The sequence below is a fragment of the Carassius gibelio genome, chromosome A23 (assembly GCF_023724105.1).
Source record: "Carassius gibelio isolate Cgi1373 ecotype wild population from Czech Republic chromosome A23, carGib1.2-hapl.c, whole genome shotgun sequence".
In the NCBI taxonomy this organism is placed as follows: Eukaryota; Metazoa; Chordata; class Actinopteri; order Cypriniformes; family Cyprinidae; genus Carassius; species Carassius gibelio.
Window position 1 is genome coordinate 243,009 of NC_068393.1, and position 23,900 is coordinate 266,908.

Consider the following 23,900-nt stretch of genomic DNA (forward strand, 5'->3'; position numbering starts at 1 on the left):
AACCGCCTTCTTGATCATGGTGTCTCCCCTGCCAGGTAAGTATGAAGGCCCAGGCGGTCAGCCAGAGGTGTGATTTGCATCTCTATCATGCTCACCAACGGTTAGCCCTCCGCCCCCCCTCCAGGAAAGGAAGGACGGGTGCCTTCCGTTACTGGCCTGGAAACTGCCAAGCTCATGGGCCGGTGCTTCCCAACGCCAGTTTTAGATGACTCTCTTTAAACAAACACACCTGATTCGATGCGTCACCTCGTCTGTGAAAGACTTCAAGACCTCAGGTGGGTGCATCGTTAGTGGAAGAGTCCAAGACCCCAGGTGGACACATCAGGAAAAAAGTTTGCAATAAACCACAGCATCTGCATTGGCAGCTCTCATTCCTTGTTCTGCTATTCGACACAATAAATGGCAATCCCCAAAAAGGGAAAGCACACCGTTCCTGGAGACACTGCAATACCAGGCCGATGCATGGAGTGGACGGAGCAAGCCCCGGCTCCAGCTCCGTGATCTAAAAATCCATTTAATATGTAGTCCCCGGATGGGGGACGTATCAGATATTAAACTGATAAGAACAGATTTTTTTTTTTTTTTTTATTAAATCCATACACTCATACAAATTTACAAATGAACCACTTGTAACAAAGGCATACACATTTTCAGTTTGAACATTCCGAACTCAAAAATAACTTCATATAAAGTGAACAACACATTACTATCAGTGCCTCATAAACAAAACTAGATTTTTGACACCCAAGACTTTATCCCACCCCTACCCGAGGGAGTCCCCCCCATACAGCCCTCGTCTCCTCCTCTCCATAAACGACCTTATACCCATTTACCTCTTTAACCAAACTTGCCAAAAGTTTGACATCCTTACACCTCCCTACCAAATAATCTGGTTGCAAGGACAACCAGTTCACTTCAATTGGAGGCCCTGCCCCTCTAGCTTCCTTAACTGAGCTCTCCTTCAACCTATCATACAGCTTCCTATGATTTAACAACAATGACTCTTCCATGCACCAAGGATTTTCTTTAATAGTGTCTGCCGCCACTTTATAATGTTCAGGTCTATCCAGAGACCAAGGCACCCTATTACTCCACCCTGTTAAATGCCTCAAAGGCCAGCCCAACCAAAAGTGAGCCAACACATGTGCTTTATGCCCTGGAGCCTGTACCACTAGGCGAGCTGCAAATGCAATAAACAAAGCCGTAACCTTCCAAGGGAGGCACGGCACTCCTCTGCCTCCCTCAGCCAGAGGACGAAACATCTGCGCCCTTGATACTAGCTCAGTCCTCCCTCTCCAAATAAAAGAAAAAATCAACTTCTCCATTCTCCTCCCTTGCCAAAAAGGTAGGGGAAAAACATAAGCCAGATGATTAATACTGGGCAACACATCTGCCTTCACTACCTGTACTCTACCCCATAATGACAGATCCCTTACACTCCACCGGTTTACTTTAGATTGTAAAGATTCCAACATCCCCTTCCAATTTTGTTGTGCACTATTCACCTTGAAGAAATGAACACCCAAGATTTTCATGCCATCCTGACACAAGGTATACCCTCCTGGAACCACAGTCCTCTTACTCCACCGTCCTACAAACATCACTGAAGATTTACTGACATTTATCTTGGCCCCTGTGGCTTCAGAAAAACTATGCAAAATCTCTCCTGTCACTGCAAAATCTTTTTCTGTGGTCAAAAAGACTGTCATATCATCTGCGTAAGCTAACACTTTTGCCCTTATCCCTCCTCCACCTGGCATTACTACACCAGTCAGAGCTTCTGTTAATCGTAGCCGACTAATCAGAGGCTCTAAAGACAGTATATAGCACAAGGGTGACAAAGGACACCCTTGCCTCACACCACCCAACTGTCTCACTGGTTCAGAATAGAACCCGTTAATCCTAATCTGACTGAAAGCTTCACTATACAGAAGCTGGATCCAGGCTCTGAACCCTGGGCCAAATCCAAGCTTCTCCAACACTGACCACAAAAAAGAATGGCTAACCCTATCAAAGGCCTTTTCCTGGTCAAGGCTCAGGATTGCCAAAGGAAGCTGCCGTTGCTCAGCCCAACTGATCAAATCCCGGATCAAAACTAAATTGAGGCTGCCTGATCTTCCTGGAACCCCACAAGTTTGATCTGGATGAACCACCAAATCTAACACCCCCTTAAGCCGTAAGCATAAGACTTTCGCCAGAATCTTATAATCGGTAGTAAGTAAAGTTATTGGCCGCCAATTTGCCAAATCCTCCTTGCTATTCTTCTTATGCAGGAGGGTCACCAACCCCCTCCTCATAGACATAGGCAATTTCCCCACTTCCAGACTTTCCTGATAGACCTTAATCAGTTCAGGGCCTACTAAAGGCAAGAAGGCTTGATAAAATTCAGCTGGGAGACCATCCCCACCTGGAGACGTGCCTCTCTTCAAGGACTTAATTGCTACCTCTACTTCCTTCAAGGTGACCTCCTTCTCTAACCTGCCTGCCTCCTCTTCCTCCAAGGTCCTGTCCAGATCCTCTAGAAACCCCTCCGTTGTTGACTCTCTTATTTCTCTATTCGCGAACAGCTCCTTATAAAAGGCAACTGAAGCCTTGAGCATTCCTTCAACTGAGTAAACCTTACCCTTCTCTGTATTTAAACATTCCATACTGCTACGCTTCTGCCTGCCCTTCACAGTAGAAAAGAAAAACTTTGTAGGCCTTTCATCTAACACACGCTGACACACACCTGACTGCATAACAAACTTCTGTGCTTCCCCTCTATAATGTTCATTCAAAGAGTCCTGCAATAGTTTGGCTTTCTTCCACCCTTGCACAGTGCTCAATAGACCTTGAGAGCATAAAACTTGCAGTTCTTTAGTCCATTGACGCACTTGATTCCTCTTAGCCTTCTCCAAAGCTAAACCCCATGCCCTGCAAAAAAACCTAATCCTCTCCTTCACCCCTTCCCACCAGTCAGAATGTGACTGGTAGAATTCTTTTAAATTGCACCACCCAGCATATAATACCTGGAAAACCTTACAGAAGGTTTGGTCTTTGAGGTATGTAACATTCATCCTCCACTTCCCCCGACCCCTTTGCCCTGCCTCCAACTCTGCCCCAGCCCCAACTAAACAATGATCTGAGCACCACATTGGCTGCCTTGTGTAGCTACTAACTTTAACAGATTTTGACAAAAATATATAATCCAACCGTGATGCCTCCTGCCTACTGTTAAACCATGTATAACCTAAACCCTCCCCTCCAGCTGTCTGACCTGAATCTTGTAATCCAAAACTTTTAATAACCCCTGCCAATTCCCCCCCAGAATTTTTTTCTAGGGACATATTAAAATCCCCTGCCAAGACCACCAGCCGGTTCGTATATAATAACGGAAATATTTTTCCCAAAAAACCTTCCCTCTCCTCTCGCTTACTGGGCACATACACATTTATGAACCGCAAGGCCACCCCCCTCCATCTTGCATCCACAAACATCACTCTCCCTGGAACAATCACCCCAGATGTTTCAACTATCACCTCCCAGGAAAAGAATAAAATCCCCACCCCATCCGCCCTCACATTCCCCACTCCCCAAAAGGATGGTCCCCGAGTCCAATCCTTCGAAAAATTCTCCACATCCCTTTCATTCTCCAAGTGACATTCTTGTAAAAACAAAACATCATAATATAAATCTTTAACAGAAAAGAAAACTGCTGTCCGGCGCTCTGCCATTTTCAGCCCTCTTACATTAAATGTTGCCACTCTTAACAGTCCCATTGAAAACCTTTGGACTCTCTCCAAAAGCCCCCATATTGCCCAAAATACTTCCCCAACCTACTTCCCCCCTTATTCCTCCCCATTTTTCCCACATTCTCTTTTTCCCCTTCCTCCCTTTACCCTCCTTGAAACCACTTCAGACCATTCCCCGGATTCTGCTATCATTTCTTCCCCTCCCTCTTCCTCTTCAATACTATCCCCCCAACCAGTGCTTGTTCCTCCCTCCTCATTCTCTTTTCCTTCATAACCCTCCTCATTACAATCTTGACTCACAGAGTCCTCACTAACAGAGTTCTCCAGTTTGCTGTATTTGCATATTTCCCCATTATCAGGGTCACTGGCCTCACTCCAGGCTCTGCGACGGCCAGTCCCAGATGCTGACTCTGCTGCAATCTCCATCTTTGACTCACTATATACTGTCTCTCGTTGATGGGTTGATCCAGTTGCAGGCTCCAAAATGGTCTGCTCCTTATCCACCTCCAACACCCCAGAAAGCACCTCTGTGAAGTCCAGATCTGTCCATCCTGGAGATGCATTAAGCTGCTCCTCTGATCCCACTCCTTTTACCTCCTTTCCATCCAGGGACAAGGTTATCAGATCCCCCACAGTTCCATCCGCTTGTTCCTTCATACCAGCACACTCCTGACTTGATGTACTCATACTTCTCTGATCATTCGCACCTGTCGCTTGTTGAAGATGCCCCTCCCTTTCTGCTGGTAGACTGCTAAGAATGGCCTCCAGGTCTGCCTGCAGATCATGACCTTCCTTCAATATGCTCGCATATGACTTGTTTCTTGAAGGACAGGTACGATAAAGATGATCGGCCTTGCCACAAAGGCTACAAAGTTTTGGTGCGGGGCAGGCAGAAGCAACGTGGTCCGCCTTCCCACAAAACCGACAACGCTGTCCTTCACAGTCTGTTTTAATGTGTCCTTCTCCACCACATCTCCTGCAATACATGGGCTGCCCAGGGTAGTAGAGAAAGCCCCTGTTAGGCCCAATGGAAATGGACCCAGGTAGGTGAATCAGGCTTCCAGGGACTGCGGAGTCCACCTTGAGTTTCACAAAAAACCGCCTCTTTCCAGTCCAAATCCCAAACCGATCCCTCACACGCTCACCTCCTTTCACAGCCTCGCAGTGCCTCTCAAGAAAAGTCATTACCTCCACATCCTCAACAAAAGGATTGTATAGGTGGATTGTGAGAGGTAAGTAATCCTGTGCAAACAGAGGGTGCAAACTCAGTCCTTCCAACAACTTGTGCTTTTTATGCCCCCAAGACTCAAAAAAACTCACACAGTCCGTTAAATTGAAGAAGGTCAAATCCATAAATCCCATTGCGGTGAAATCCTGAAGACAGAACACTGATGAAGCTGCTACGTTGAAGACTCCTTTCAAGACATCCACGACCACAAATTCCCTCCTGAAGTTTTCTTTCACAGACCGAACAGCATTCTGCAGCACTTGAATCCGTACAGTATTCTTTAACCGCGCCATCATGGCCGGCAAAGCACCATCTCCCCTCGACGTAGCCATCGCCGCTACACTTGATCTTAGCCAAAAGGCCGAGAAGCGATGCTGCTAAGACGCAGCAGGGAGGAAGCCGGACACGGCGATGCCCATCTCGGCTTTGGTAAGTTTTGGGAGACCTAAAAACGCTGGGGGATGGTACCCTGATAGCACACATACATCTAGGAGACGTCTATTTGACATATGAATTTACATCTGCAAGATGTAGTTTTAAGGCTGTTTGCTCATCTGCAATACGTCTATTGGACGTCTCCTTTTAGCAGTGTTTGGAAGGTTACTTTGGAAATGTAATAGGTTACAGATTACAAGTTACCCTGTTTAAAATGTTATAGTAGTATAACTTTTTCAATTACTTTATTAAAGTAATGTAACTAATTACTTTTGAGTACTTTTAGATTACTTTTCTAAATTTGTGAAAATTAAATAATAATAAATAAAAACATATACATCAACTCAAATACAGTTATCTAATAAGCATGTGTCATTCCTGTATAATAAACTCCTGAAACATTGGTGTTTTTTTAAACTGCTGTCTCTTTGTATATGATATGATAGGTAAAATGCATGACGTGACACAGAGCAGTTCTAGAAATGATGTTTATGTGCTCATGTACTCCTATATTGAGGCGGCAGAGGCTGACAACACTGCAAGCTTCAGTAGGCCTATTTGTATTAAATGAAACTGCATGTTTTTGCCATTAATTTACAGGAAGGGCGGACTGGGAAAAACAAAAAATTCTGTTAAAATTCTGGAAATTATTAGGGCGTATGTCTCAGAACAGTCAGTGCAATTTGGGAAAGAAATCAGTGAAATCTGTATGTGGATGTGTGTAAATATTCAAATGTAATTGCCTTTGTAATCGTTAAAAATTTCATAAGTAACTTTAATTTAATTACTAATTTTTTCTTCGTAACTGTAACTAATTACAGTTACATTCATTTTGTAATTAAATTACGTAATGCTGTTACATGTAACTAGTTACTCCCCGACACTGCCTTTTAGATGTCAGATAGATGTCAATTAGATGTCTTTTAGATGTTTATGATTTAGAAGGTATATAAAACTGACATCTGAAAGGCGTATGTCAGACGTTTGTAGATGGCAGATGCTTTCCAGATCAACATTTCTTTAACAGACATCTTGCAGACGTAAGTGTGCTATCTGGGTAGTACCCTCCCCTGTCTACAACGTCACCGGGCCTCGTCCCGATCGGCCTGACGGAAAGTACGGCATGGCTCGTAACTCCCAAACGGTTGGTCGCAGAGCCACGTGCCTTATGTCACCGGAATCCTTGGCTCGAGCCGAACGAGACGCAGGTCTCAGATTGGCCCGTCGCTCTGACGAAATTTTCGGGTATTTTGGATTTTGTCGAAAACCTTCTTTTGCAACCTGGCGCCAGGTATTTGGCCCAGTCCCACCCAAATCAGCACAGAAAGCTTCTCTGGAGTCTGAGTGTCAATAATCATCCAAAAATAGAGGAAATTTCCATTCACCTTGGCGAGGGGACCTCAAAACGTGCTAAGGTGGCGTGTCCGAGGTGGCTCGAATGGCTATAACTCCAGGAAGGAGTGAGATCCCTTCACCCAAATCGGCACACCTGTGCAGGGGCTCAGTCCGAGGCCAGGTGAAAAGGGACGCGGCGACAGGCCACTAGGTGGCGCCGTAAGCTGAAAAATAGGGAAAATGTAATGTAAATGGACAATCAAACAAAGATGAAAACACCTGCAACACTGCGGGATGGTAGTACCCTCCCCTGTCTGCAACGTCACCGGGCCTTGTCCCGATCGGCCTGACGGTGGAACTGCAGCGACGGAAAGTACGGCATCGCTCGTAACTCCCAAACGGTTGGTCGCAGAGCCACGTGCCTTATGTCACCGGAATCCTTGGCTCGAGCCGAACGAGACGCAGGTCTCAGATTGGCCCGTCGCTCTGACAAAATTTTCGGGTATTTTGGATTTTGTCGAAAACCTTCTTTTGCAACCTGGCGCCAGGTATTTGGCCCAGTCCCACCCAAATCAGCACAGAAAGCTTCTCTGGAGTCTGACTGTCAATAATCATCCAAAAAAATAGGAAATTTCCATTCACCTTGGCGAGGGGACCTCAAAGCGTGCTAAGGTGGCGTGTCCGAGGTGGCTCGAATGGCTATAACTCCAGGAAGGAGTGAGATCCCTTCACCCAAATCGGCACACCTGTGCAGGGGCTCAGTCCGAGGCCAGGTGAAAAAGGGCGCGGCGACAGGCCACTAGGTGTCGCTGTAAGCGACAACAAAATTAATACGAATCGAAAAAAAGGACAACCAAACAACATGGAGACAGTTACAGCTAGGCTGCAGTCAGTCCAATCTACTTTCAAAGTAAGGTCTGCGCTATGTTCGAACTAAACTACCCACCAGGGTCCGATTTTTCAAGAGCGCAAGTGACTTTGTTTCACAGGCGCACAACACATATCTCGCATGTGACAGAACTCCCCATTCTGAAAGGAAAATAAATAAAAAACTGTAAAAACCTCTTCTGCTTTGTTTCACCAACAATTTCAGGGGAGAGCGCGAACGCAGTCCCCCACTACCATAAATTATGCAGTCGAGATTCCCGCATTTGGGGAATTCGCAGGGGTCAGCATGGCCGGAGTGCAATGGACAAGCCTCGCCCTGGGTGAACCGCCTTCTTGATCATGGTGTCTCCCCTGCCAGGTAAGTATGAAGGCCCAGGCGGTCAGCCAGAGGTCTGATTTGCATCTCTACCATCCTCACCAACGGTTAGCCCTCCGCCCCCCCTCCGGGAAAGGAAGGACGGGTGCCTTCCGTTACTGGCCTGGAAACTGCCAAGCTCATGGGCCGGTGCTTCCCAACGCCAGTTTTAGATGACTCTCTTTAAACAAACACACCTGATTCGATGCGTCACCTCGTCTGTGAAAGACTTCAAGACCTCAGGTGGGTGCATCGTTAGTGGAAGAGTCCAAGACCCCAGGTGGACACATCAGGAAAAAAGTTTGCAATAAACCACAGCATCTGCAATGGCAGCTCTCATTCCTTGTTCTGCTATTCGACACAATAAATGGCAATCCCCAAAAAGGGAAAGCACACCGTTCCTGGAGACACTGCAATACCAGGCCGATGCATGGAGTGGACGGAGCAAGCCCCGGCTCCAGCTCCGTGATCTAAAAATCCATTTAATATGTAGTCCCCGGATGGGGGACGTATCAGATATTAAACTGATAAGAACAGATACTACACTTGATCTTAGCCAAAAGGCCGAGAAGCGATGCTGCTAAGACGCAGCAGGGAGGAAGCCGGACACGGCGATGCCCATCTCGGCTTTGGTAAGTTTTGGGAGACCTAAAAACGCTGGGGGATGGTACCCTGATAGCACACATACATCTAGGAGACGTCTATTTGACATATGAATTTACATCTGCAAGATGTAGTTTTAAGGCTGTTTGCTCATCTGCAATACGTCTATTGGACGTCTCCTTTTAGCAGTGTTTGGAAGGTTACTTTGGAAATGTAATAGGTTACAGATTACAAGTTACCCTGTTTAAAATGTTATAGTAGTATAACTTTTTCAATTACTTTATTAAAGTAATGTAACTAATTACTTTTGAGTACTTTTAGATTACTTTTCTAAATTTGTGAAAATGAAATAATAATAAATAAAAACATATACATCAACTCAAATACAGTTATCTAATAAGCATGTGTCATTCCTGTATAATAAACTCCTGAAACATTGGTGTTTTTTTAAACTGCTGTCTCTTTGTATATGATATGATAGGTAAAATGCATGACGTGACACAGAGCAGTTCTAGAAATGATGTTTATGTGCTCATGTACTCCTATATTGAGGCGGCAGAGGCTGACAACACTGCAAGCTTCAGTAGGCCTATTTGTATTAAATGAAACTGCATGTTTTTGCCATTAATTTACAGGAAGGGCGGACTGGGAAAAACAAAAAATTCTGTTAAAATTCTGGAAATTATTAGGGCGTATGTCTCAGAACAGTCAGTGCAATTTGGGAAAGAAATCAGTGAAATCTGTATGTGGATGTGTGTAAATATTCAAATGTAATTGCCTTTGTAATCGTTAAAAATTTCATAAGTAACTTTAATTTAATTACTAATTTTTTCTTCGTAACTGTAACTAATTACAGTTACATTCATTTTGTAATTAAATTACGTAATGCTGTTACATGTAACTAGTTACTCCCCAACACTGCCTTTTAGATGTCAGATAGATGTCAATTAGATGTCTTTTAGATGTTTATGATTTAGAAGGTATATAAAACTGACATCTGAAAGGCGTATGTCAGACGTTTGTAGATGGCAGATGCTTTCCAGATCAACATTTCTTTAACAGACATCTTGCAGACGTAAGTGTGCTATCTGGGTAGTACCCTCCCCTGTCTACAACGTCACCGGGCCTCGTCCCGATCGGCCTGACGGAAAGTACGGCATGGCTCGTAACTCCCAAACGGTTGGTCGCAGAGCCACGTGCCTTATGTCACCGGAATCCTTGGCTCGAGCCGAACGAGACGCAGGTCTCAGATTGGCCCGTCGCTCTGACGAAATTTTCGGGTATTTTGGATTTTGTCGAAAACCTTCTTTTGCAACCTGGCGCCAGGTATTTGGCCCAGTCCCACCCAAATCAGCACAGAAAGCTTCTCTGGAGTCTGAGTGTCAATAATCATCCAAAAATAGAGGAAATTTCCATTCACCTTGGCGAGGGGACCTCAAAACGTGCTAAGGTGGCGTGTCCGAGGTGGCTCGAATGGCTATAACTCCAGGAAGGAGTGAGATCCCTTCACCCAAATCGGCACACCTGTGCAGGGGCTCAGTCCGAGGCCAGGTGAAAAGGGACGCGGCGACAGGCCACTAGGTGGCGCCGTAAGCTGAAAAATAGGGAAAATGTAATGTAAATGGACAATCAAACAAAGATGAAAACACCTGCAACACTGCGGGATGGTAGTACCCTCCCCTGTCTGCAACGTCACCGGGCCTTGTCCCGATCGGCCTGACGGTGGAACTGCAGCGACGGAAAGTACGGCATCGCTCGTAACTCCCAAACGGTTGGTCGCAGAGCCACGTGCCTTATGTCACCGGAATCCTTGGCTCGAGCCGAACGAGACGCAGGTCTCAGATTGGCCCGTCGCTCTGACGAAATTTTCGGGTATTTTGGATTTTGTCGAAAACCTTCTTTTGCAACCTGGCGCCAGGTATTTGGCCCAGTCCCACCCAAATCAGCACAGAAAGCTTCTCTGGAGTCTGACTGTCAATAATCATCCAAAAAAATAGGAAATTTCCATTCACCTTGGCGAGGGGACCTCAAAGCGTGCTAAGGTGGCGTGTCCGAGGTGGCTCGAATGGCTATAACTCCAGGAAGGAGTGAGATCCCTTCACCCAAATCGGCACACCTGTGCAGGGGCTCAGTCCGAGGCCAGGTGAAAAAGGGCGCGGCGACAGGCCACTAGGTGTCGCTGTAAGCGACAACAAAATTAATACGAATCGAAAAAAAGGACAACCAAACAACATGGAGACAGTTACAGCTAGGCTGCAGTCAGTCCAATCTACTTTCAAAGTAAGGTCTGCGCTATGTTCGAACTAAACTACCCACCAGGGTCCGATTTTTCAAGAGCGCAAGTGACTTTGTTTCACAGGCGCACAACACATATCTCGCATGTGACAGAACTCCCCATTCTGAAAGGAAAATAAATAAAAAACTGTAAAAACCTCTTCTGCTTTGTTTCACCAACAATTTCAGGGGAGAGCGCGAACGCAGTCCCCCACTACCATAAATTATGCAGTCGAGATTCCCGCATTTGGGGAATTCGCAGGGGTCAGCATGGCCGGAGTGCAATGGACAAGCCTCGCCCTGGGTGAACCGCCTTCTTGATCATGGTGTCTCCCCTGCCAGGTAAGTATGAAGGCCCAGGCGGTCAGCCAGAGGTCTGATTTGCATCTCTACCATCCTCACCAACGGTTAGCCCTCCGCCCCCCCTCCGGGAAAGGAAGGACGGGTGCCTTCCGTTACTGGCCTGGAAACTGCCAAGCTCATGGGCCGGTGCTTCCCAACGCCAGTTTTAGATGACTCTCTTTAAACAAACACACCTGATTCGATGCGTCACCTCGTCTGTGAAAGACTTCAAGACCTCAGGTGGGTGCATCGTTAGTGGAAGAGTCCAAGACCCCAGGTGGACACATCAGGAAAAAAGTTTGCAATAAACCACAGCATCTGCAATGGCAGCTCTCATTCCTTGTTCTGCTATTCGACACAATAAATGGCAATCCCCAAAAAGGGAAAGCACACCGTTCCTGGAGACACTGCAATACCAGGCCGATGCATGGAGTGGACGGAGCAAGCCCCGGCTCCAGCTCCGTGATCTAAAAATCCATTTAATATGTAGTCCCCGGATGGGGGACGTATCAGATATTAAACTGATAAGAACAGATTTTTTCTTTCGAAAAAGTTTTATTGTCACCATTTACATTTTTTTCATTTGCATTTTTTTCGTTTTCACACACCATTTTCTTTTTAATCACACATTAAAACAAGCAATATAATATATAATAAATACACATGGTAAAATGAAAAAAACAATCATTATTAAAAAGCATTGATTAAAACCACAGTGTTTTGCTTGTTTTTAAAAGTCCATTATTGAGGTGTGTTTAAAAGGTACGGTCAGTTCCAAAAGTAAAATACAAATTTTAAAAAAGCAAACAAGCCTCGTATATATATATATATATGTTAATAAAACCTATTTCATGATAAAACAATAAAAAACACCAATTAAAAATCATCTGTTGTGCAAGACCGGGGGTGAGTCCTTATCAAGTGGGTCATCACCCCACTCTCCAGAACAGGGACATGAGATGCTACTTTATGGACTCAGCGGAGATCCCCTCTCCTCCGGCCCGCTGGCCCGCTGTTCCCGTAGCCAGAGTGGTGAGGGTGCATCTACGGGCGGCCAGGGTCGGTGCCTGCCGGGACCCTCTCCGTGCGACCCCGGCCCCCCCGTCCGAATATCGTCGTCCGGTACCCCTGCAGCATTGATGTTACCTTTAGCTCGCATGCATGGAGGGTTACCGTAACGCGCTTCCCCACCAGCAGGTTTCTGGTGGCCCAGATGGCATCCTTGATGACGTTGAGGGTGAGCCAGAGCGAGGTAAATTTCTGTGCCGTCAAGTCCTTCAAGCCCCGGCCCACCCCAAGGATGGCGAGCTGGTACCCGAACTGGGCCCCACCCACTGGTAGGCACGGGAAATACAGGGGGCCGGTCTTGGCCCACAGGTCCCGCGCAGTGCTGCACTCCCAGAGCAGGTGGTGGACGGTCTCCGGGGAATTGCAGCCGGACCGCGGGCAGATGGGGTTTTTGGCCATGCCTCTGGAGTGCATAACCGCCCTGACCGGGAGGATCTCATGAGCCACCATCCACGATAAGTCCTTATGCCTGTTCTGGAGAGCGGGGTGAGCCGCGTTCCGCCAAACCTGTTTGGCCTCACTTGGTGTGAGGCCCGGAACTGGACTCACCGGTTCCCGGTCCTGCACAACAGAGATGAGAGACTTGTGTTGAGTTAAAATGGTGACATCTTCACTCTCTAAAAGGTATTTCTTTAAAAACTTTTTTATAAAACTGTACTCTTTGGGCAAGTTAAAAGACACTGGGGTTTTCAAGTCCACTGGTAAAATTTTCAGTGTTCGTAGGTAAGACCCCATCCAAAATCGCGCCATTGCAGCCGTCTTGTTTTCTTTGGATGGGGTCGTGGCATAACTAATGTGCAGGGCGGTGAAGCGGCTGCCTAAAAACAGGTGGGGGTCTGGGAGGCCTTTTCCACCGTTCTCCGGCCTTTTCTTGATGGTCTCCCTCTTCAGGCGCTCCCACTTGGACCCCCACAGGAAGTAAAACACCGCCCTCTCCAGTTTCCCCAGGAACCACCGAGGGGGGCTAAAAACAGAACAGACAAGTAAAATCAGAGGTAAAATCACAGATTTAAAAATTAAAACCTTGCCTTCCATCGTCATCTGTCTTAGTCCCCAAAACCCCAGTCTTTTCCTAACTTTCCCTAACAAGTCAGTCCAGTTTTCCCGTCCACCCCCGTCTTTATCAAATTTAACGCCTAAAATCTTAAAATCGTTGTCTTTAAAAACCAAATCAAGTCCTCCTGTGTCCACGTCTCCCCACGGCCCGAAGAGCTGGGCCTCGGACTTGTTTCTATTGAGTTTGGCGCCCGAGGCCCGACCGTACCAGTCAGTCAAGTCCAGTGCTCTTCGTATTGATAAAACGTCTGTGGCTAAAAGAGTTACGTCGTCCATATATAAAACACAGGTTGCCGTCAGTCCCCCCGTCCCAGGAACGTCCAGTCCTTTGATCCATTTGTCCCTTCTCAAGATCTGTGCCAGTGGCTCGATGCAAGCCACATACAGAAGAGGAGATAAAGGACATCCCTGACGGACACCACTGTGTATGTTCACAGCTTTGGAAAGATGCCCATTTATTAGAATTTTGCTGACTATTCCCTTGTACAGCAGTCCCACCCAGGCTATAAACCTCTTTGGAAACCCCATTTTCTCCAGAACCTGGAAGAGGTACTGGTGCGAGACTCGATCAAATGCTTTTTCAAAATCTAAATTTAGGACTACTAGCCGAATATTTCTGTCTCTCGCGTAACAGATGGCGTCTCTAATCAGCACTAGGTTGTCTGTTATCTTTCTTCCGGGCACAGAACAAGCTTGATCTGGGTGAATCACGTCCTCTAAAACAGTTGACATGCGTGTTGCTAAAACTTTGCTAAAAAGTTTATAATCGAAATTTAAAAGTGTTATGGGTCTCCAGTTTTTTAAGTCAGTCCGGTCACCTTTTTTGTGAAGTAAAGAAACTATCCCTATTCTAAAACTGTCTGGAAGTCTGTCGAGGGTCTCAAACTCTTTAAAAACTGTCAAAAGCTCTTGTCCTAAAATGTCCCAAAATGTTAGATAAAACTCCAGGGGAAGTCCATCCACTCCTGGGGACTTCCCCCTTTTAAAACCTCCAAGAGCTTTTTGGGTTTCTAAAATGTTCAAATCTTGGGCTAAAATCTCATTTTGACAGTCGACCCTTTTCTCAACAAAATTTAAAACTTCTTTTACGGTGTCTGAGTGTACCTTTTTAAAACTATATAAAGCCCCATAAAATTTTTTCACATCCTCTAAAATCTCTTTTGTTGTGTTAACCTCCCTATCCCCTGTTTTAACCCTGGTTAACCCCCCACCCCTTGTTATTATTTTCTTAAAAAAATATCTGGTACACTTTTCCCCTTCTTCAATTTCTCTCTCTTTGCTTCTTAAAAGGACCCCTTTACTTTTTATATTGGCTAAAACTGACATTTCCTTTTTTACATCCTGGATTTCATTGTTAAAATCAAAACCATTATTTAAAAGATTAAAATACCTTTGTAGTCTTTTTTGCAACCCCAACATGCATTTCTTTTCCCTACTCTTCTTTTCTTTCCCTATCTTTCTAAAAAACTGTCTCGTCCGGTCCTTTACCATCTCCCACCACTGTGCACGTGTATCATAAAAGTCTTGGAGGGTCTGCCATTGGCTGAACTGTTCCCTATATTCTAAAATTACATTCTTGTCTTCCAACAGGGAACAGTTCAGCTTCCACAGCCCTCCCCCTACCGTCACACCCATGGGCAGTGAAAGGGTGCAAGACAGCATCAGGTGATCAGAGAAAAAAAGGGGGGTTAATGTAGCATCGGTTGGCGGGCAGTCCCTTGTAAACACGTAGTCGATTCGAGAGGCTTTGGTACCATCACCACTGAACCAGGTGAAGCCCTCCTCTCTTTGATGCAAAATTTTAAAACAGTCGACTAAATTAAAATCTCTGACTAAACCCTGCAATAAAACCGACGTTTTGTCCACTCTGAAATCCTCCCCTACCCTTTTCCTGTCTGTTTTAGATAAAACACAATTAAAATCCCCTGCTACCATTAGGGGAGCCCTACCTAGCATGTGGGGTTGCAAGTCTTCTAAAAGCTCATATCTTTCGTTCTTTTCCGTAAAACCATATACATTAAGAACATTAAAATCCCTGTCTAAAAAGGTCAGATTTACTAAAAGTGCCCGGCCTTGCCTCACCACAGTGCTGCCCTTCACCAGGATGTTAGGATTATTAATTAAAACCGCAACTCCGTCGTTTTTGTTAAAATTTGATCCGCTCCATATGGAGGCTCCTGCGGACCATAGCTCTTCCATTTTTGTGTACCTAGTTAAAAAGGGCAGAGAACACTCTTGTAATAAAAACAAATCTGACTTAAAAGATTTTAAAAGGGACAAAATACTCTGTGCTCTAATGGTGGACCTCACACTTCTGACATTGATAGTAGAGATGGTGAGGGCCATGAGCAGTAGGGTTAAAAAGGTATGAGGCATTTAAAACAGAAGACAACAAAAAGACTACAAAAATATGATTAAAATCATGTTACATCTTGTAGCATTTGTCTTTCCTTTTCCCCAGATGAGCTGAGGTCAGGAGGGCAAATGCCTGTCGCTTCAGAGGCCACAGAGGGAACCTCTTGTGGCTCCTTTGGCGATGATGCTGTTAGCTTAATGTGCAAAAAGGAAACCTCATTTGGGGACTCTAGGGGCCACATGCGCTCCAGATCTACCGAGTCGGAACTATCGAGCTTATATGCTGCCCTAGATTTTTTCTCCTCCATTACAATCAGAGGAGACCCCGCAGGTCTTTTTTGCACCTGAGCATTAGGGAGTGAACACTGTGTCTCACTCCCGGTGGATTCTTCCACCCCATCCGAAACTGTTACCAGTGACTCTTCCTCACTTTCCTCTCCTTCCATTACCACTTCCTGTTCCGTTGCCTCCGCCCCTGTGGCCGCCCCACTTCCTCCTTCCTGCCCAATCCCTGAGGCCGGCTGGGAATTTGAAATTCCCGCCAAAACCTCAGGGACCGCCTCCTCTCTCCTTTGTTCCTTTGTTTGTTGCCCATGTGGGGCGGCCATTTTTAGCTTGTTGGCAAAACTTTTAGGGCAGTCTCTGTAGAGATGGTTTGTTTCTCCACAAAGATTGCACCGTCTGCCATTGGTACAGTCATCAAAACTGTGACCAATTTCTCTACACTTCCCACAGATTAACTCTTGGCATGCTTCAGCTAGATGACCAAACCTTGCACACTTTCTGCAGAGTTTGGGCATTCCTTGATAATGTATGTAGCCTCTGTTCTCTCCGAGCACAATCATGGAAGGCAGATGTTTCAGGCCCTGGTAGCCCCCAGCGTCTTCCCATTGTTTAATGGGAATTCGCCAGGAGCATGTCCAAATGCCATCTTCATCTAACACTTTGACAGGCTGGCCTCGAACAGTGCAAAATCTACCCAACCAAACACAAATATCATCTCCAGTCACGGTTTCATTGAACATCCTGACAATCACAGTTTTAAGTGTGTTATCAGAAAGTTTCTCAACAGTGAACATGGAGAACTGGGCTTTAACTGATTCAAACCTTTGCCAAAAGTCATTAAGTAGGGAAGCGGTTTTAAAACTAACATCAAATCCTTTGTTCAAGGGCAGAGTCATCAAACAATTCAGGTCATCACATTTAAAAGCTAGGGTCTTTTGGATCAGCTTCCTGGAAAAGTCCATACGGGACATTCCCAGGAGCTTCCCCTCACCCTGCCTGAATAAAAAACGCACGCTGTGGTGCCTCCGCACGCCGGCACGGGCAGCCGACATGATGGAGGCACCAACAGCCTAAAAACTTAAAACAACAATAAATACAACAATAAATAACAAAATAAATAATTAAAAGACCTCACCTTAACGAACGCAGTCCCCCACTACCATAAATTATGCAGTCGAGATTCCCGCATTTGGGGAATTCGCAGGGGTCAGCATGGCCGGAGTGCAATGGACAAGCCTCGCCCTGGGTGAACCGCCTTCTTGATCATGGTGTCTCCCCTGCCAGGTAAGTATGAAGGCCCAGGCGGTCAGCCAGAGGTCTGATTTGCATCTCTACCATCCTCACCAACGGTTAGCCCTCCGCCCCCCCTCCGGGAAAGGAAGGACGGGTGCCTTCCGTTACTGGCCTGGAAACTGCCAAGCTCATGGGCCGGTGCTTCCCAACGCCAGTTTTAGATGACTCTCTTTAAACAAACACACCTGATTCGATGCGTCACCTCGTCTGTGAAAGACTTCAAGACCTCAGGTGGGTGCATCGTTAGTGGAAGAGTCCAAGACCCCAGGTGGACACATCAGGAAAAAAGTTTGCAATAAACCACAGCATCTGCAATGGAAGCTCTCATTCCTTGTTCTGCTATTCGACACAATAAATGGCAATCCCCAAAAAGGGAAAGCACACCGTTCCTGGAGACACTGCAATACCAGGCCGATGCATGGAGTGGACGGAGCAAGCCCCGGCTCCAGCTCCGTGATCTAAAAATCCATTTAATATGTAGTCCCCGGATGGGGGACGTATCAGATATTAAACTGATAAGAACAGATACTACACTTGATCTTAGCCAAAAGGCCGAGAAGCGATGCTGCTAAGACGCAGCAGGGAGGAAGCCGGACACGGCGATGCCCATCTCGGCTTTGGTAAGTTTTGGGAGACCTAAAAACGCTGGGGGATGGTACCCTGATAGCACACATACATCTAGGAGACGTCTATTTGACATATGAATTTACATCTGCAAGATGTAGTTTTAAGGCTGTTTGCTCATCTGCAATACGTCTATTGGACGTCTCCTTTTAGCAGTGTTTGGAAGGTTACTTTGGAAATGTAATAGGTTACAGATTACAAGTTACCCTGTTTAAAATGTTATAGTAGTATAACTTTTTCAATTACTTTATTAAAGTAATGTAACTAATTACTTTTGAGTACTTTTAGATTACTTTTCTAAATTTGTGAAAATTAAATAATAATAAATAAAAACATATACATCAACTCAAATACAGTTATCTAATAAGCATGTGTCATTCCTGTATAATAAACTCCTGAAACATTGGTGTTTTTTTAAACTGCTGTCTCTTTGTATATGATATGATAGGTAAAATGCATGACGTGACACAGAGCAGTTCTAGAAATGATGTTTATGTGCTCATGTACTCCTATATTGAGGCGGCAGAGGCTGACAACACTGCAAGCTTCAGTAGGCCTATTTGTATTAAATGAAACTGCATGTTTTTGCCATTAATTTACAGGAAGGGCGGACTGGGAAAAACAAAAAATTCTGTTAAAATTCTGGAAATTATTAGGGCGTATGTCTCAGAACAGTCAGTGCAATTTGGGAAAGAAATCAGTGAAATCTGTATGTGGATGTGTGTAAATATTCAAATGTAATTGCCTTTGTAATCGTTAAAAATTTCATAAGTAACTTTAATTTAATTACTAATTTTTTCTTCGTAACTGTAACTAATTACAGTTACATTCATTTTGTAATTAAATTACGTAATGCTGTTACATGTAACTAGTTACTCCCCAACACTGCCTTTTAGATGTCAGATAGATGTCAATTAGATGTCTTTTAGATGTTTATGATTTAGAAGGTATATAAAACTGACATCTGAAAGGCGTATGTCAGACGTTTGTAGATGGCAGATGCTTTCCAGATCAACATTTCTTTAACAGACATCTTGCAGACGTAAGTGTGCTATCTGGGTAGTACCCTCCCCTGTCTACAACGTCACCGGGCCTCGTCCCGATCGGCCTGACGGAAAGTACGGCATGGCTCGTAACTCCCAAACGGTTGGTCGCAGAGCCACGTGCCTTATGTCACCGGAATCCTTGGCTCGAGCCGAACGAGACGCAGGTCTCAGATTGGCCCGTCGCTCTGACGAAATTTTCGGGTATTTTGGATTTTGTCGAAAACCTTCTTTTGCAACCTGGCGCCAGGTATTTGGCCCAGTCCCACCCAAATCAGCACAGAAAGCTTCTCTGGAGTCTGAGTGTCAATAATCATCCAAAAATAGAGGAAATTTCCATTCACCTTGGCGAGGGGACCTCAAAACGTGCTAAGGTGGCGTGTCCGAGGTGGCTCGAATGGCTATAACTCCAGGAAGGAGTGAGATCCCTTCACCCAAATCGGCACACCTGTGCAGGGGCTCAGTCCGAGGCCAGGTGAAAAGGGACGCGGCGACAGGCCACTAGGTGGCGCCGTAAGCTGAAAAATAGGGAAAATGTAATGTAAATGGACAATCAAACAAAGATGAAAACACCTGCAACACTGCGGGATGGTAGTACCCTCCCCTGTCTGCAACGTCACCGGGCCTTGTCCCGATCGGCCTGACGGTGGAACTGCAGCGACGGAAAGTACGGCATCGCTCGTAACTCCCAAACGGTTGGTCGCAGAGCCACGTGCCTTATGTCACCGGAATCCTTGGCTCGAGCCGAACGAGACGCAGGTCTCAGATTGGCCCGTCGCTCTGACGAAATTTTCGGGTATTTTGGATTTTGTCGAAAACCTTCTTTTGCAACCTGGCGCCAGGTATTTGGCCCAGTCCCACCCAAATCAGCACAGAAAGCTTCTCTGGAGTCTGACTGTCAATAATCATCCAAAAAAATAGGAAATTTCCATTCACCTTGGCGAGGGGACCTCAAAGCGTGCTAAGGTGGCGTGTCCGAGGTGGCTCGAATGGCTATAACTCCAGGAAGGAGTGAGATCCCTTCACCCAAATCGGCACACCTGTGCAGGGGCTCAGTCCGAGGCCAGGTGAAAAAGGGCGCGGCGACAGGCCACTAGGTGTCGCTGTAAGCGACAACAAAATTAATACGAATCGAAAAAAAGGACAACCAAACAACATGGAGACAGTTACAGCTAGGCTGCAGTCAGTCCAATCTACTTTCAAAGTAAGGTCTGCGCTATGTTCGAACTAAACTACCCACCAGGGTCCGATTTTTCAAGAGCGCAAGTGACTTTGTTTCACAGGCGCACAACACATATCTCGCATGTGACAGAACTCCCCATTCTGAAAGGAAAATAAATAAAAAACTGTAAAAACCTCTTCTGCTTTGTTTCACCAACAATTTCAGGGGAGAGCGCGAACGCAGTCCCCCACTACCATAAATTATGCAGTCGAGATTCCCGCATTTGGGGAATTCGCAGGGGTCAGCATGGCCGGAGTGCAATGGACAAGCCTCGCCCTGGGTGAACCGCCTTCTTGATCATGGTGTCTCCCCTGCCAGGTAAGTATGAAGGCCCAGGCGGTCAGCCAGAGGTCTGATTTGCATCTCTACCATCCTCACCAACGGTTAGCCCTCCGCCCCCCCTCCGGGAAAGGAAGGACGGGTGCCTTCCGTTACTGGCCTGGAAACTGCCAAGCTCATGGGCCGGTGCTTCCCAACGCCAGTTTTAGATGACTCTCTTTAAACAAACACACCTGATTCGATGCGTCACCTCGTCTGTGAAAGACTTCAAGACCTCAGGTGGGTGCATCGTTAGTGGAAGAGTCCAAGACCCCAGGTGGACACATCAGGAAAAAAGTTTGCAATAAACCACAGCATCTGCAATGGCAGCTCTCATTCCTTGTTCTGCTATTCGACACAATAAATGGCAATCCCCAAAAAGGGAAAGCACACCGTTCCTGGAGACACTGCAATACCAGGCCGATGCATGGAGTGGACGGAGCAAGCCCCGGCTCCAGCTCCGTGATCTAAAAATCCATTTAATATGTAGTCCCCGGATGGGGGACGTATCAGATATTAAACTGATAAGAACAGATTTTTTTTTTTTTTTTTTATTAAACTCCAAAACTCATACAACATTCACTTCAAACTCAAAAATCACAACATTCCAATTTTAAAGTTAGCACATTTTGAACAGCACATCACAACTATCCCTAGAAATGTTTAAACTTAAAGGACTTTTTTGCCAACACTACTTCCGCCTCCCTTCCCCTTCACTCTCCTTGCAACTACATCAGTCCATTCCTGAGAATCTTCTTCTCCATCTGCCTCACACTCTCCCCATTCCCAGTTGTCCACCTGTTGATCTTGCAAATCTAATAAGTCCTCTAAAGAAACAAGAGTCCTTGCAGCTTCGAGCTTCGAGCACTTCCACTCTCTTTCCTCTTCTTCACAGTCATCCTTTTCAACTGCACGCCGACGCCCTCTTCCTCCTGATACCTCCATCTTGTTATCTCCGTCCTCCTTCTGATCCATGTCCTTAATTGGCTCCTCTGCATCACCTGAAATTATTTCAATCAACCGTTCCTCTGCCACTGGGGATGTCTCCCTTCGATAAAGTATCTTATCATTCACTTCAGCTGTCCGCTCCCATCTGTGCTTACTGGCTTCAGCAGCATGTGCAGTCTGTCTTGCTGATGAGCTGGACCACTCACCAACAAGGGCTTTACAGTCACCCAGCAAGTCTTCCCCTTCTTTAAATAAACTGGCATAACTTTTCTTCCTGCCTGGACAGCCCCGATACAGATGCTCATCACTTCCACATAAACTGCAACGCTTTGGAGCCGTGCATATACCTGCCACATGGTTGGACTCACCACAAAATCTGCATCTCTCTCCTTTGCAATCAACCTTCACGTGACCCTGTCCTCCACACCGTCGACAATATAGAGGTTGTCCAGGATAGTACAAGTAACCTTTGTTTGGTCCAATTGAAAAACTGCCTGGAGGATGTAACACACTACCTTGTACAGAGGGGTCAATTTTCAGCTTCACCATGTACCTCCTCTTCCCATTCCAAATCCCAAAACGGTCTTTTAAATGTTCTCCTCCTCTCACAGCTTCACAATATCGCTTAACTAACGCCAGGACGTCCGAATCCTCTACAAAGGGGTTGTATACATGAATTATAAGAGGGATGAAGTCCTGGACAAACAATGACTGGAGCTGCAGTCCTTCAAGCAGCTTATGACCCTCTTTCTTCTTCCAGGCTTCAAAGAAATCCACACAATCTTTCAGGGTAGTAAAAGTTAAATCCAAAAAACCAGATACCGCAAAATCTTGTAGGCAGAAAATATCACCAGGCTGAATCTTGAAAACTCCTTGAAGAATTTCCACAACACAAAATTCTCTTCCAAAACGTTGCTTCACAAAGTCCTCAGCATCCATCTTCAATTCCACACGAACACTATTCCTCATCCGAACCATCTTGGCCGATGCTTTCACACGCTCTCCCGGCAAAGCTCCTGGAAAAGATACTACACTTGATCTTAGCCAAAAGGCCGAGAAGCGATGCTGCTAAGACGCAGCAGGGAGGAAGCCGGACACGGCGATGCCCATCTCGGCTTTGGTAAGTTTTGGGAGACCTAAAAACGCTGGGGGATGGTACCCTGATAGCACACATACATCTAGGAGACGTCTATTTGACATATGAATTTACATCTGCAAGATGTAGTTTTAAGGCTGTTTGCTCATCTGCAATACGTCTATTGGACGTCTCCTTTTAGCAGTGTTTGGAAGGTTACTTTGGAAATGTAATAGGTTACAGATTACAAGTTACCCTGTTTAAAATGTTATAGTAGTATAACTTTTTCAATTACTTTATTAAAGTAATGTAACTAATTACTTTTGAGTACTTTTAGATTACTTTTCTAAATTTGTGAAAATTAAATAATAATAAATAAAAACATATACATCAACTCAAATACAGTTATCTAATAAGCATGTGTCATTCCTGTATAATAAACTCCTGAAACATTGGTGTTTTTTTAAACTGCTGTCTCTTTGTATATGATATGATAGGTAAAATGCATGACGTGACACAGAGCAGTTCTAGAAATGATGTTTATGTGCTCATGTACTCCTATATTGAGGCGGCAGAGGCTGACAACACTGCAAGCTTCAGTAGGCCTATTTGTATTAAATGAAACTGCATGTTTTTGCCATTAATTTACAGGAAGGGCGGACTGGGAAAAACAAAAAATTCTGTTAAAATTCTGGAAATTATTAGGGCGTATGTCTCAGAACAGTCAGTGCAATTTGGGAAAGAAATCAGTGAAATCTGTATGTGGATGTGTGTAAATATTCAAATGTAATTGCCTTTGTAATCGTTAAAAATTTCATAAGTAACTTTAATTTAATTACTAATTTTTTCTTCGTAACTGTAACTAATTACAGTTACATTCATTTTGTAATTAAATTACGTAATGCTGTTACATGTAACTAGTTACTCCCCAACACTGCCTTTTAGATGTCAGATAGATGTCAATTAGATGTCTTTTAGATGTTTATGATTTAGAAGGTATATAAAACTGACATCTGAAAGGCGTATGTCAGACGTTTGTAGATGGCAGATGCTTTCCAGATCAACATTTCTTTAACAGACATCTTGCAGACGTAAGTGTGCTATCTGGGTAGTACCCTCCCCTGTCTACAACGTCACCGGGCCTCGTCCCGATCGGCCTGACGGAAAGTACGGCATGGCTCGTAACTCCCAAACGGTTGGTCGCAGAGCCACGTGCCTTATGTCACCGGAATCCTTGGCTCGAGCCGAACGAGACGCAGGTCTCAGATTGGCCCGTCGCTCTGACGAAATTTTCGGGTATTTTGGATTTTGTCGAAAACCTTCTTTTGCAACCTGGCGCCAGGTATTTGGCCCAGTCCCACCCAAATCAGCACAGAAAGCTTCTCTGGAGTCTGACTGTCAATAATCATCCAAAAAAATAGG

General features: G+C 45.4%; 1 protein-coding gene, 7 non-coding genes and 3 pseudogenes across 13 annotated transcripts in view; all 11 read right to left on the reverse strand.

Moving 5' to 3' along the window:
- Positions 1 to 417: 417 nt before the first annotated feature.
- LOC127945623 (uncharacterized) lies at positions 418 to 598 on the reverse strand (annotated as a pseudogene).
- A 7,221-nt stretch (positions 599 to 7,819) lies between these two features.
- On the reverse strand, positions 7,820 to 7,983 carry LOC127945492 (U1 spliceosomal RNA). Its single transcript, XR_008150823.1, has one exon. It is a non-coding gene; the product is annotated as a U1 spliceosomal RNA (small nuclear RNA).
- Positions 7,984 to 8,357: 374 nt separating this feature from the next.
- LOC127945435 (U2 spliceosomal RNA) lies at positions 8,358 to 8,548 on the reverse strand. Its single transcript, XR_008150767.1, has one exon. It is a non-coding gene; the product is annotated as a U2 spliceosomal RNA (small nuclear RNA).
- Positions 8,549 to 11,035: 2,487 nt separating this feature from the next.
- LOC127945504 (U1 spliceosomal RNA) lies at positions 11,036 to 11,199 on the reverse strand. The gene has a single exon (XR_008150834.1). It is a non-coding gene; the product is annotated as a U1 spliceosomal RNA (small nuclear RNA).
- Positions 11,200 to 11,573: 374 nt separating this feature from the next.
- LOC127945610 (uncharacterized) lies at positions 11,574 to 11,748 on the reverse strand (annotated as a pseudogene).
- Positions 11,749 to 12,041: 293 nt separating this feature from the next.
- The window catches only part of LOC127944872 (uncharacterized), a 352,827-nt gene continuing 340,968 nt past the window's right edge, over positions 12,042 to 23,900 (reverse strand). For 4 of the 6 annotated variants that reach the window (XM_052541229.1, XM_052541246.1, XM_052541248.1 and 1 more), the window contains one exon: positions 12,042 to 13,223. In XM_052541229.1, the coding sequence (XP_052397189.1) occupies positions 12,236 to 13,009 (774 nt within the window). In that variant the 5' untranslated portion in view covers positions 13,010 to 13,223 and the 3' untranslated portion in view covers positions 12,042 to 12,235. Of the gene's footprint in view, positions 13,224 to 15,392; positions 15,525 to 23,900 lie in introns of all 6 variants that reach the window. The other 2 variants (XM_052541236.1, XM_052541218.1) reach the window with 2 other exon arrangements.
- Positions 17,078 to 17,247, reverse strand: LOC127945412 (U1 spliceosomal RNA). The gene has a single exon (XR_008150746.1). It is a non-coding gene; the product is annotated as a U1 spliceosomal RNA (small nuclear RNA).
- Positions 17,622 to 17,812, reverse strand: LOC127945436 (U2 spliceosomal RNA). The gene has a single exon (XR_008150768.1). It is a non-coding gene; the product is annotated as a U2 spliceosomal RNA (small nuclear RNA).
- On the reverse strand, positions 20,300 to 20,463 carry LOC127945515 (U1 spliceosomal RNA). The gene has a single exon (XR_008150845.1). It is a non-coding gene; the product is annotated as a U1 spliceosomal RNA (small nuclear RNA).
- LOC127945622 (U2 spliceosomal RNA) lies at positions 20,838 to 21,027 on the reverse strand. The gene has a single exon (XR_008150908.1). It is a non-coding gene; the product is annotated as a U2 spliceosomal RNA (small nuclear RNA).
- LOC127945682 (uncharacterized) lies at positions 22,389 to 22,467 on the reverse strand (annotated as a pseudogene).